Raw genomic sequence first — 14,781 nt, 5'->3', positions numbered from 1 at the left:
ATTGTATTTTATATTTTTGTGAATAAATAAAGATTTTGATTGATTTGATTGTTAATATGGAAAATTAAAGTTAATAAATAAACAGTACATTCACCGTTGTATGACAGCTACAGTATGTTTTTTAACCCATACTGAAAATATTAAAACTTGCAGCATTTTGTTGTCAAATACAAATCATGAATTCTTTGACAGTGCATATACATCCATTTTGCACCTTTTTATGTATTTAAACAATACGGTACTCTTTATTGCTCAAATCTATACAATATATTATATTTTATAGAAATGTCTCTTTAAACACTACCAGTTTATGCTAAACATTATAAATTCTAGTTTATCTCTTTTGCATAAATAGTAGGTCTTACTCTTACCTACATGCACTTTTAAACATTTAAATAGGCATAGGCCTCTGCACTATATTTTGTTTATAAAGTTTGGTTCGCAACTGAGTTTAAAAATCACAAGAGATAGTTCGAATGTCGTGATTGGTCAAATTACATGCGAACTCTTCCTTACTTTTAATTTATTCAAATTCAAAAATAAGCCTACAATAACAACAAATATTGCATCCACCAATAAAATATTTCAATGCAATAGTACCGCAATCACAACGAATAATTTTACCACGGAGCTCGCTTCTGCTTTCATCAGAAAAACGAGTTAACACTCTCAATCTAAAACGCTGATCGCTAAATTTAAATAACTGAATATCAGTCACTTTCCCAACTGTCACTAAAGCACATGTCAGATTCTGCCCCTTTGGCTTCTAATTCCAAGTTACTAACCGAGAGCAAAGCACCAGATAGAGGGAGTTCATTGAGCTCCTCCGATGTATCTGACATTTTCAGTTCATCAGCTTCCACTTCTAAAACAAACTCTCTTGCTTCCTCTTGTAGTTCTCCATTAATAGAGATACCCGGTATAATAATATTTCTAATTTTGAGTTTTTGTTGCTTACTTTGAACTTTTATACCGGTATGTCGTTTTGACTTTCTTCTTATTTGCGATTTGTTCGATGGGATATTATTACTTTCTTCGTATTTAAAAGATTCCTCTCCACTGCTAGACTTCCTTTTTCTGTTATTAAAATAACGATATTGTTGAAGTTCTTGAAATCTCTGCGATGATCTTTGTCGAGAACTACTAAAGTTGCTGTTAACTTTATTCTCAAGTTCCGATACTCTCATCAACGCTCGTCGTAGATCTATGTTACGCTTTGTCAGTTTTGTTTTTAACTGATCACACTTAAAAAAGCAAAACAAGTCAAACCAATTCAAATCACATCGATAATAAATTAATAAAATGTATGTGTGTATAAAATGATTGCCAAAAAAACAACCTAGGTCCTTATATAATTTGAATATTAACATCATAACAGGTGCTTGTGCTTAACTTAAATATGTCATAACATTTACCTTGAGAGATAGCTGATCAATTTTATCTTTTGTACTCTAAAAAATGAAATTGTAAGTAAAAACAATTTTTATTATTCTTGATTAAGATTCAATTGTGTGTACTTTATGTGTTAAAAATAATATTAATTATCATTTTATTTAATCGGACTATTACTCTGTCAGGATATAATAATATATAATATATTCGAATTTGTAAAGCGCCAATTCCAGCAACAAGTGATCCAACGCGCTGTGGTGGACTAAGATGTTACACCTTTTCAACAACATTCTTCTCCCCTATAGGCCTAAGGGTCCCATCGTTTCATCGGCAGCCAACTACGGCGCCATTACGTCTGTCCACGACAGTGTGTGTGTTTTTAGGATCGTTTACAAAAAAAACACGTTTTGTTCAATCTTGTTTGCTCTGTATATTTTAGATAAACATTGCTTCTAAAACCCTACAGTATAAATTAAAGCATAGACATTTTTATTTACTAATAAGAAAATCTAATAAATTACCATGCTGTCAAATGATCTCAATTCGTGGATAATATGTCGAAGTTCTGTCATTTCTTTTCCTAAGTAAAACAAAATGTTGGTATTTTATTAACTAAACTTACCAACACACTGGCATTAAAACAAATTATATTTTATATATAATACTTTTAATAATGACACATTTCTAAAGCTGAACAGCAGCTTGTTGTTAATTGCTAATCACCTTGTATTGCTGATCTCAATATTTCTGCAGTTGTCTGCTGTTTGGCAATCAGAGCTCTTGGATCTTTTGATCGATCGTCTGCATTTTCTTGAACAACTAAATTTGCGTCTGATTTTCTTCTTTGCAATCTTTATAGTGGCAAATAAGACATTATAAAAATAATAATTTGTAACTGTAGGCATATTCAAATAGATTTTTTGCATTAAAACATCATTATGTTTTTCTGTAATTTATCTTTTAATGTTTTACAGTATCATATTCTGTGATACAGGATTTCATCTTTGTATCATTTTAATTATTTTTAAAATTAGGTTCAGGCCTTGATATTTCATAGTAGGTTGGTCATCTTTATTCTTAAGAAGTAGCATATATTGTGCCTATACTGTATACAGATTAAGATGTGATTAGGACCTAAATAATAATTGTAATTTGGTTAATCCCGTATACTTACATAGTCGAGAGTAATTATACATACCTATATTTAGTATTTGATTTGAAAATTAGGATTTTATAATTATCATAAAAATATGTAAATTGAAATAATAGTGTTGATGATAGTAATAAGATTATTACGTGGCTTCTTTGTTCTTTTCCATCCTATCTCTGCCATGCTTTTCCAACACTTTTTTTGCATCCGGGTATTCGACCAAAGCCTAACAGGAGAAAATACAAATATCAATTAATTAATGTATGTATACATTATGTTTTATATTAATACATAATGCTATATTATGTCCTTTTTAAATATCAAAATTTTGAAAATATATTAGGCCTTCTTTAAATAAATAATGAATGTTTTGTATTTGTAGGCCTATAGAATATTTTTGATTTGAAAGATATGAGGCGTGTTCTAAAGTTGTATTTAAAACTATTCCGCCATTTATATCTTGAATCAAATAACAAAGGTTGGGACTTTTAAGAATTATTATTATTATGTATGAACAATCAAGCAATGAATGAATAAAAGTTGTGGTACATTACAAAAGACCGAATTTCGTCTCGAAGTAAAGCAATTAGGCCTATTAGACGACACACACTAGAAGTTGGATTTTGATATAACCAGACCAGTCGAACAAAAATATTTACAAAGGGCTGAACGTATAATAATAGCTTCAATAGATAGTAGCAAATAATACATGGCACGATATAAGGATACGTTTTATGTAATGTTACCACCGAGAAGGTTCAACGAATGAATTATGGATTTTCTAAATGTTACATTATGTCTATCCTATATTCGTAATATGTGTATTATCTGTTAAAACAAGATTTTAAACTACAATTACTGTACACTTTACCATCATTAGATCTTTCTTAGACAAACACAAAAGCTCTGAGTAACCGACTGACACCACATCTGCCGTTCGCCTGTTCTGTCCTTCGTCTAATTTCAGCAGACTAATTTCTCCAAAGTAGTTACCTTCTCGCAATGTTGCTACCACTACATTCTGACCAGTGTCTTTATCTTGGATCATGACCTACAGTTAGTTTTCAAAAGTACTGGCGATACATTAGGGGCACTCGTATAGGCATTTTAAGGGCGTGTGGCGCAGTTTGTTGGCTCATGGGTTCGAATCCAACGCTAGTCACAAGAAATGTACAAATGGGAACTTTGCGCTGATTAATATCTGTATTATAGGAGTATGTTTAATCCAAAAATGACCAGGGTAATAATATGCACAGCGTTTAGAGGTTTCACAGCATTAGGCATTCAAAGATTCAGGATATTATTAATTAATAATTATGGTAGTTATGGTAGTACCGGTAATTATAACTTAATGTTTAGGCAACTAATTTATCAAAATTGTACCATACATCTGTAAATGTATGTGACTTACCGTACCATTTTGTTTTCATCTGAAATAATTTTTAATTAATAATGTAGGCTGCTCTAAAGAAAACTTACTGAAACACGCCCATGATTAATAATATACATTTCACGGCCAATTTCTCCCTTCCTACAGATGTAGTCGCTAGGTGGGTATATTTGAGAGCGTAGCTTGAGTACGAGCTCACAGAGTAGACCCTGCTCACAATCTTCAAATATTTTTACCTTTAATAACATTAAGGATAAAGTAAATCACAGGTACTGCATTAACTATTTTCCTTTTCAATGAAACATAAAAAAAGAATCATCAAAGGGCGTGTCTCCCAAATATTAGACAAACATGCTTTTTGCAATCAGTAATTTTTGGTTCCCACTAGGCTTAGAAATCAACGCAACGATGCATGGGAACACAAGCCATTTTTCTAATCACAATCGATACATTATTGGAATCGTTTGCTTGCCAATAATCAACTCGTTTGCGTTGTGCTTGTGTTGCGTCTTAGTGGGCTGAAATAGTCTTGTTCTACCTTTTATACTAAATGTGGACACACTCGTTTCTTTTATTTTTTGGAAATTATGTGGGGAAAAAATTACCTTCTTCAATGTTTCAAGATGAACATGTTTAGCTATTTCGGAGCGCAGCCTAGGAGGCAGAATATCTAAGAAGCATTGGTCGTCCAGGGCCTGAGTTCTAAATAAGAAAACATATTGCAGATTAAACTCACTGCACTGTGTACTAACGTTCCGTGCACACATAAGCCGATGTGATTTTAGAACCTTCTTGGTAAAGGCAATAAGCAAACTAGGGAACATGAGAACTCATTCTATGCCTACCTTGTCCAGGCGTATTCAGACCATTTCTTTACTCGGCTTTGTAGATCCTCGGGAACCTTTCGATGATTCATGTAAAATTTTAGCGAATCCATCCTGAAAACAATGTTCTATTTATTCACACCCGATGGTTATTCATCAGAATAATTAGACAATGACAAACAAATCTAACTAAAGTAATTGATGATATATCTGTCGGCAAAACAAAACACCGCCGTTCTTAACTTAAATGTCGATAGGCTGTGTAGGTGTGGTTTGCCATCACAACATTGTCAGACATCTCTTTTTTTTTAATTATAAACAGAACACACAATTAGTGAGTTTACGAAACTCCTTTTTCGATATAAATTTAATTGATCGGGGATTTACCCTTAATACAGTAGTTGAAAGAAGCTTGACAACAAACGTTCGTAGACAGTACCAAAATGTATATGACATCATGATATGGGATGGTGGTATGGAATCGACACCAATATGAAAATGGGTCTACCATTTAATTAAATACTAACTTGGTTACAAATTCTTGTCTGGCGGCATTCATGTTGCTGATTACATCTCCAACGTTTCCAACAACAGCAGCAAAGAGGAACACACCAATCAAGTAAGTTCCACCAGTAAACACATATTCCTGTAAAATTACACATGATTTTAAACATCAGAATTAAATTGCATTGTCGCGGATGATTCATACAAAGACCTAATAATAAATAATGATCATTAGTGATCATAATATTATAATATATTATTCAAAATTCAAAAAGATAAACTACCAAAATTCGCTATTAATGTATACAACTGTATTATTAACTTATTTTATTCATATAGTATATCGTTTATTTGATTACTATATTAATCCATAATGATGAATAATTGTTCCTATTAATATTTTATTAATGTAGGCGCGCCTAATCAATGAAAATAAAAATTCAAATGAAATTTCAAAAAAAAAATTTAAAAAGAATATAATTTGATGGGAGCTTGTGTTTAAGGTTACGTTATCCCTTGGTTACAAACTCAATCCGATACAGTAATATGTTTTGTTCTCCAAAATATAAAGTATGCGTCCCGCGATATACCATACTATTACTCACAAGTTTTGTTATCGGAGAATTTGTGCCACCAATAGTAGTCAGAGTAACAATTGACCAAAACATCGATCGAATATACTTGCTGTAGAGATACAAAAATAATAAAATGAAAAGGTACCAAGTTGTTGGTAGTTTATCAACTTACAATGTCAGTATCTGGACACTCTGTTTCTCCTATTGTTGTGACGGTCATTATTGACCAGTATACACAGGTGATATACTTTCTGAAAAATAGAATTGTGGTGTTTAAGATTTTCATAATGTCTATGTAATTTTTGTACTGATATTATATCATAATTAATTTTTGCCATTGTGTTGATACACGAAGTAGTTTGTATTTAAGGTTGTCATTACAATAAGAAGAGAAGAGAATAAGACCACAAAGAAATCATAGTAATAGTTAAAATTAATATTAATAATTAACTAGATGCTACGGGACATGGTAATGGGGATGTAGTAGAAACATGCGCAGATACACCCAGACAATAGCCTCATAATGATAAACCGAAAATTACCTAGGCCTTTTAACAGTGTTAATTATTTGAATCGTATTGTTTGAGTTATGGTTACGGTATTATTATTATTATTATTTATTGCCAAAAACCAGTTACAAACAAACAAAACACAGAAACTAAGGGAATAGGCAGGAACCTAAAAGTGAACCTAATCACTATAACAAAAGTTCAGGTTCCGTACTCCCAAAGTATCTAGAAAAATATGATTTGTTGTTCAGAATCATAACAAAATTTCGAAATACAGTGAAACTTTATATTTACCCTTACCATAACCGCCTTGATTTTATGAATTTATTAAAAACATAAACCATTTCTTTTAGTCAAAACTAATAACAGATCACAAATATATTTATAGTAAAGTATGGTAAGTGTCAATAATGTGTGCAATTTAATGTAAAATTTCTTTGAAAGTAATCACTCTTTAGAAATAACGTATAGATAGTTACACATTTTACTTTACAAAAAAATATACATTTAGTTGTTCCTACCTTAAAAAGTTAGTGTTTTGCCAGTCTTCGTGCAAAGGATATACCCAGCTATTCGTACCAAATCCTTCATACTGAAATGAAATCAGACAATGCGTCATTTCCTTTAGTTGATATCGTTTTTTTTTCATTTGCAGAATGAAGATGCAATTAATAAAATGTTTTTTAACATTTTCTCCTATACTATCATGAAGTATATGAGATCACTATACAATATGTGCTTGTATCGAGAAAAGGTAAATAAATTTTAATTTGTAGAAGCTTAATTGTATATTGAGGTATATCAAATGGTTGAATTTAGTGATTTACAGAGGGAAATTTTGTCAGAAGTCAGTTGATGTTTACTGTGATATTCTCACTTTCTGATGCCTATTTGAACAGAGCACATTTTTTTAATTGTTAATACCATTGATGAGATTATTCACAAATGAACGTTTCGAACATACCGTCTATACATCATATATCACAAAAATCTAATCCTATAGCATAAATATTTACACCTACGTCTGATATCATGTAGTATACACATCCAATCCAGTGAATTACAATTCCTAGGTACATAATTAGCTTGAACGCTCGTAGACGATTTGGATTACTGGTTCGACTATGAATTAAAACAAATATTGGTTTATATTTCTAACCATTTATTTATTTCACTACTATTTTTCTAAATGCATTTGGGGGTTTTTATGTAATCATAATTTGCTAGGAATGTGTGTACAGTTTATTCTTTTACGGTGTTCGAATACTGTAGAGATTAGCACTGGTAAGACATGCTGTAAAGATGAGCACTGGTAAGACATGCTGTAGAGATGAGCACTGGTAAGACATGTTAATATTCTTAATGGGCTTAGGTCATGTCTGGATTGATCAACATAGTTTAGTAGAACGTATTTCGTTAAAAAATTTAAATTAATGTTTATTTATACAGAAAAACATAACATATTTGAGCAATTTCTTTGCTATTTAAAGCTTTAAAGTGTTAAGTTATTGAGAATTTTCAACATCTGTTGCATATAAAAGACCAAAAAACGAATTAATTTTACTAGGTTTTGCTTATTTTAGACATTGAAGTTAAATTTGATGGATGAAAAAAGTGGCAATCGAAATGTATTTGATTCGAATGCAGTTAAAGAGGAATATCACTTTCTTCAGCTGTCCATTTATATAATATACTATTTTAAATTGTATTTACCCAAATTATTATAAGTTTAAATTGGTAAGGTGAATTACCTTAGTTATTTTTAAAAGAACAGTAGCAAAAAATGAATAATATATATTTATATTATATAAATCCAAAGGCAAATTACTGAAAAAATGACAATGCTGTGGGTATCAGTGGCTGGATCTCAATGGAGATACAAAAATAAAAAGCGAAAAGCTAAATCAAAACGATAAAGTAAACACTAGCCCTTCATCATTATTATTATATTATATAATATATATATAATATTAACACTAACCTGTCACAGACGTCAAAGAAGTATATCATTGAATGTAGTTTGAGTAAACGAGGTAAACGCAGCAACGGAATTATTATGTGATCTGTAATAAAATTACATATTAATTTATGCATATTCACATTTAAGATCGATTTTTACCAACCCACAACATTGTTTTTTTACTTACCATTATCTAAGTCAAAATGGATATGTACTATATCAGATGCTCCTAAAATGAAACACGATGATTTATTTCTTTATTATTACAAATATATTTATTTTTTTAAAATGGAAATAAATATATACCTACATTATTATAGAAATATTTTTTAATTCAGCCATTTTAATGACAGGACACAATAACTATTAATAAGTCATCCAAATATATTTATCATGCTTATATAATTTAAGATATATATTTTCTTTATATGATATTAATTCATTTGTATGACTATATTGCTAAATTTCAGTACAAAGTTTATCAAAATCTAGAAGCCAAAAGTTAATAAAGTCAAGCAACGCGTCGGGAATGAATTATTGTATTGCATAGAGACTATTTTTAATAATTATTCACTAAAATTTCTTTGAATATTCTAGATAATTGTTGCTGTCTAAACTACAAACTAATGAAGTCATTTAGATACAAATTGTAGTACCACAGGTTTTTTTGTTACCATCATTTCTTTGTCATAACTGTCATTTTATGTAAAGCCGTACCTTTCAATATCGATTCTTGAAAGCCATGCAAATAACGTGAATGTTTACAAAAATAATATATCGTCTTGGTAACGTTAATGGGATCTAAAACACTAATTAGCCACTGAAATGCTCACAAAATGGAGATTTTTATTAGTTCGTGTGCTATGAAAAATATATTTTCGACTATCAAATATGGAGCAGTACAAATAATAATTACTATAAACACTGCATATTAATGAATTGATTCTGGTGCAAGAAACTAATTTAAATAGGCCCACTATGTGAATACTGTTATTTTGATATCTGAAATTAGAAAAAAAAATAAATAGGCCATTAGTGAAAAAGTGCCCTATAGATTGTAGAACAACATTTATCAGCCGATGTGCTTAATTATTGTGTTGAAACTTGGGATAAAACGAGGATAAACCAATATTTTATGTAAAAACACTGCAGTAAATAATTTATGAATTACCTCCAATGAATAACGCTATAGTTCCAAGTGGTATAACTGCCAAAATATCCAATTTGAAGCTTAGCTTTTTACGATAATTTGCAGAAAGTTTTCTAGGATCCTTAACCTACAAATTAAGTATTGAGAAAAATTTTACTTCATAGTCATACAGTACAATTCAGTGGGTATCGATATGTTATCAGTGGAGATACCAGAAGAGAAGATAACGTGTAAAGATTCTCCTTTAAAAAAAACATACAAATATTAATTAATAAATATTTATTTAGACAATTTTAGAAAGGTTTAGGATATTTTAGTAATGGCAGCGACACTCAAATTTTACCAAAAACACTCGAATTTGTTTCAGACAAATTTCCGTCAAATATGTGATCCTACAGACAAATCTTAACATCAGCATTGTTGTTGCTCCAGCATCATTTACATAATTCTCAAACTTACGTCAGAAATGAATTAATCTTGCTTTCATCTCAAGGCAAAAGCCTATTCTTGATAATACAATATAAATTCATTCAAAAAGAATACTTACAATTAATCCCTCTTCAAGGTAGGCAACTCGATTACTAAACAAAATATCAAAAATACAGACAGCATCACAGAATATGTCTACACTTCCGAATATTCGTCTAAAGAAAGCCTTAAAAAGAACATATAACTTATACAACAATACATACAAAATGATTACTAAAATAATAATGTAGTAAGGACAATTTACATATTTTTTTTAATAATGTTTCTTTGACCATTTTTACGGAATTGTGTAATTTAAAAGCTCCTGTGAATGGCAATGGTACAATACAATGATATACGCAAATTCATTCACAAAAATAAAATCGTCAAATGTTTATGATTAGGCTATAGAATGTATAAACAGTGGTAAATGCACTCTAAAAATGGATGTGTAACCTATTAGGAAAGTAGTGTTGTTGAAATGGATGTGTAACCTATTAGGAAAGTAGTGTTGTTGAAATGGATGTGTAACCTATTAGGAAAGTAGTGTTGTTGAAATGGATGTGTAACCTATTAGGAAAGTAGTGTTGTTGAAATGGATGTGTAACCTATTAGGAAAGTAGTGTTGTTGAAATGGATGTGTAACCTATTAGGAAAGTAGTGTTGTTGAAATGGATGTGTAACCTATTAGGAAAGTAGTGTTGTTGAAATGGATGTGTAACCTATTAGGAAAGTAGTGTTGTTGAAATGGATGTGTAACCTATTAGGAAAGTAGTGTTGTTGAAATGGATGTGTAACCTATTAGAAAAGTAGTGTTGTTGAAATGGATGTGTAACCTATTAGGAAAGTAGTGTTGTTGAAATGGATGTGTAACCTATTAGGAAAGTAGTGTTGTTGAAATGGATGTGTAACCTATTAGGAAAGTAGTGTTGTTGAAATGGATGTGTAACCTATTAGGAAAGTAGTGTTGTTGAAATGGATGTGTAACCTATTAGGAAAGTAGTGTTGTTGAAATGGATGTGTAACCTATTAGGAAAGTAGTGTTGTTGAAATGGATGTGTAACCTATTAGGAAAGTAGTGTTGTTGAAATGGATGTGTAACCTATTAGGAAAGTAGTGTTGTTGAAATGGATGTGTAACCTATTAGGAAAGTAGTGTTGTTGAAATGGATGTGTAACCTATTAGGAAAGTAGTGTTGTTGAAATGGATGTGTAACCTATTAGGAAAGTAGTGTTGTTGAAATGGATGTGTAACCTATTAGAAAAGTAGTGTTGTTGAAATGGATGTGTAACCTATTAGGAAAGTAGTGTTGTTGAAATGGATGTGTAACCTATTAGGAAAGTAGTGTTGTTGAAATGGATGTGTAACCTATTAGGAAAGTAGTGTTGTTGAAATGGATGTGTAACCTATTAGGAAAGTAGTGTTGTTGAAATGGATGTGTAACCTATTAGGAAAGTAGTGTTGTTGAAATGGATGTGTAACCTATTAGGAAAGTAGTGTTGTTGAAATGGATGTGTAACCTATTAGGAAAGTAGTGTTGTTAAAATGGATGTGTAACCTATTAGGAAAGTAGTGTTGTTGAAATTGATGTGTAACCTATTAGGAAAGTAGTGTTGTTGAAATGGATGTGTAACCTATTAGGAAAGTAGTGTTGTTGAAATGGATGTGTAACCTATTAGGAAAGTAGTGTTGTTGAAATGGATGTGTAACCTATTAGGAAAGTAGTGTTGTTGAAATGAATGTGTAACCTATTAGGAAAGTAGTGTTGTTGAAATGAATGTGTAACCTATAGGAAAGTAGTGTTGTTGAAATGGATGTGTAACCTATTAGGAAAGTAGTGTTGTTGAAATGGATGTGTAACCTATTAGGAAAGTAGTGTTGTTGAAATGGATGTGTAACCTATTAGGAAAGTAGTGTTGTTGAAATGGATGTGTAACCTATAGGAAAGTAGTGTTGTTGAAATGGATGTGTAACCTATTAGGAAAGTAGTGTTGTTGAAATGGATGTGTAACCTATTAGGAAAGTAGTGTTGTTAAAATGGATGTGTAACCTATTAGGAAAGTAGTGTTGTTGAAATGGATGTGTAACCTATTAGGAAAGTAGTGTTGTTGAAATGGATGTGTAACCTATTAGGAAAGTAGTGTTGTTGAAATGGACGTGTAACCTATTAGGAAAGTAGTGTTGTTGAAATGGATGTGTAACCTATTAGGAAAGTAGTGTTGTTGAAATGGATGTGTAACCTATTAGGAAAGTAGTGTTGTTGAAATGGATGTGTAACCTATTAGGAAAGTAGTGTTGTTGAAATGGACGTGTAACCTATTAGGAAAGTAGTGTTGTTGAAATGGATGTGTAACCTATTAGGAAAGTAGTGTTGTTGAAATTGTAAATTACAACATATTATAGTCAATAATTTCAGTTTATTACAAAAATAGTAATAATAGACAAACTCATTTAATAACAAATTGTGCGTGATTATTAAACATAAATCGATTCTTAGATTAGGTTACAAAAACCGTATTTGTTGCAACCCATTCTTTGATTTACAGTATATTCGGTCATGTTATGAAATATTACATCTTATATTAATACTGAAAGGAATATGAATCAGGAATTACATTTTCATCCTGTAATTGGCGAGTATTTTTGCTGTTAGATACATATGAAATTTAAACATTTTAACTAATTAGGGCTAAATTATATCAATAATTAACTCATTCCAAATATCAATAACTTTTTTGATATAAGCAAACTAAGAGTATACTCTTTTGAATAAACTCAAATGGAATTAAATAATATAATTATATTAACGAAATGTATAATTAATATACAAACCTCTTCACGCATTTCTTTAAATGCGATTCGTAAAATGATCATCCAAAAATTATATACCACTGCAACGGTTACCAGTCGCTTTGAGAAAGACCACAACAATGTTATGTTATTAAAATACAAATTATTCAAACTAGATTTGAAGTGACAGCAAATTCTGCCACCCTATGGTTAATTTGCAATATCGCAATATCGTAAAGATAAGATATTAATTAAGTTGCAACACATTAAGTGTTGTCAACTAATTACATGTGTGTTTAACATTGTTATCAATCTTACCATCCACAAAAAGATGACGTCACCTTCAGGATTGACATAAAACTCTTGGTTTTCAATCTTTGCCTTGAAATAAAGAGCAATATTAATTAGGTGACTACATTTCACTTTATTTGTTGACAAATGATGGAAATTATTCTATGACTTTATTAATACTTACATTGATGTATACTTTGAACCTGGTGACAACGTTCTGTCCATCTTCCTGTAGTAGTAAATTACATTAGTACAGTACTTGATTACAGTTCGTTAATTTATAATTAAATATCTAAATTGTCATAATTATCATAAATTATGTTTGCAATGTAAATACATTTTGAACTATGAACCCATATGTTCAATATTATATGCAAATAATAGATGGATAATAGCTTTTAAATATTAATAATCAAGAAGAGTTACTGAACTAATAATTTGAAAAGTTGATGGTTTTTTTGTGTTTTCAGTAATTAGATAAAGGCTGATTTTTACGCCGAATGGTAACTAATAATATAGAATAATATTCATAGGCGAATGATTTCCTACGTTCTCTCCTTGATAGATAGCTAGATAATTGGATTTATGGTAACTAGATAAAGAATCTCTTTTTCGTCTTTTACTGGCTAATCAATGCTAATGATGACATGTAATAAATGTTCATGATTTCTCAGATGTATACTCATTATGCATTTTCACCTTGTCTTTATTTTTTTTTTGTTCCTCTTCTTGTCTCTCTTCTTGTTTATCAGCTTTATTATTTTCTTTAAAAGTAACTGTTTTTTCTTTTTCAGCAGACATTTTCGTTTTTAAATAATACAACTGATTTTTAAATTAAACTCTAAAAAAGAGATTCTGTATTAAAATAATGAATATAAATAAAATAAAACATACTATTACGTTTTTATTTAAATTACTTACACTTTTTGAAATTGTTCCATAAAAAGTTTTCTATTTAAAAACCTACCAAGTACTGACACTACTTCACACAAGGTTCTTCAAATGATCGCATTATTGTTTACTGAGAGAACGAGAAGCGAAAGCTTTTTATCACATCATAATTTGAATAGTAATAAATTTTGATATAACGTAAGAGTACATTTCAAAATGTTTAATTTTTTTGTTAATTATAACTCTTTTAATGAATAATGCACAATATAGTGTACTTCAAATGACCACCTAGAAAAAAATTATTATATAATTAGCCCTACCATTTTCCACGTTTTTAATAATTTGGAAGAATTGAATTTTAAAACCACGTACCTTTTATTAAAGTGATATCATCGAGAAAACTCAGGTTACCCTATCCTAGTTGTATATACAGTCGGTAATTGCGCAGCGTCATTCTCCTGTCTGCTCTACCTACATGTTTAGTGAAGCAGTGATAACGTTTGTTATAAATGTGGTGTATGATGCAACTCAATAAACGCCACGCACACCATATTATAATTAGTCGACAAGGATATCATCTTGTTTGCTACCTAACAATCATTTTCATTTACGTTGTCATTGAATGCATTGCTCAATTCTTCTAAATATTAGATTAAAGAAATTGACACACAAGCACTACTATACAAGAACAAAAAACAGTGTATCTTAGCAACAAACAATGTAAAGGCAAAGCAACAGGTAATTATATAATATTGAGCTTGAACCTGTGTCACTATTGTCTGCTGAATGGCGTTGCTTGTCATAAACTGATTAATTTGTTCGGTCAATAAGTATAGATTCTCTATTATCTAATTTTTCTTAGGTACATGATGCATGGTTGCTCTTTT

The 14,781-nt window shown here is 30.4% G+C and overlaps 1 protein-coding gene across 1 annotated transcript; it reads right to left on the bottom strand.

Moving 5' to 3' along the window:
- Window positions 1–217: 217 nt before the first annotated feature.
- Window positions 218–14,372, bottom strand: LOC140060345 (cyclic nucleotide-gated channel rod photoreceptor subunit alpha-like). The gene is made up of 22 exons (XM_072106507.1): window positions 14,267–14,372; window positions 13,703–13,844; window positions 13,188–13,232; window positions 13,031–13,093; window positions 12,755–12,832; window positions 10,002–10,109; window positions 9,476–9,581; window positions 8,492–8,533; window positions 8,326–8,407; window positions 7,367–7,466; window positions 6,866–6,936; window positions 6,008–6,086; window positions 5,284–5,402; window positions 4,778–4,870; window positions 4,538–4,634; window positions 4,022–4,168; window positions 3,414–3,593; window positions 2,689–2,768; window positions 2,116–2,243; window positions 1,914–1,972; window positions 1,416–1,451; window positions 218–1,244 (listed from the first exon to the last, which is right to left on the bottom strand). The coding sequence occupies exons 2-22, from the start codon at window positions 13,802–13,804 to the stop codon at window positions 711–713; spliced, it is 2,349 nt and encodes a 782-aa protein (XP_071962608.1). The 5' UTR covers window positions 13,805–13,844; window positions 14,267–14,372; the 3' UTR covers window positions 218–710.
- Between the last annotated feature and the right edge of the window lie 409 nt (window positions 14,373–14,781).

The sequence above is a fragment of the Antedon mediterranea genome, chromosome 10, assembly GCF_964355755.1.
Source record: "Antedon mediterranea chromosome 10, ecAntMedi1.1, whole genome shotgun sequence".
Taxonomy (NCBI): domain Eukaryota; kingdom Metazoa; phylum Echinodermata; class Crinoidea; order Comatulida; family Antedonidae; genus Antedon; species Antedon mediterranea.
Note: the sequence above shows the minus strand (reverse complement) of the source record. Positions and strands in the feature narration are given on the sequence as shown.

What these genes read in the sequence shown, in the direction of transcription:
- LOC140060345 (XM_072106507.1), bottom strand. Translation starts at nt 13,804, where the DNA reads ATGTCTGCTGAAAAAGAAAAAACAGTTACTTTTAAAGAAAATAATAAA. An exon ending in ATTGAGATCAGCAATACAAG is followed by an intron (nt 1,973 to 2,115) that starts GTGATTAGCAAT and finishes TGTTTTACTTAG; the next exon opens with GAAAAGAAATGACAGAACTT. An exon ending in TTGATCAGCTATCTCTCAAG is followed by an intron (nt 1,245 to 1,415) that starts GTAAATGTTATG and finishes TGCTTTTTTAAG; the next exon opens with TGTGATCAGTTAAAAACAAA.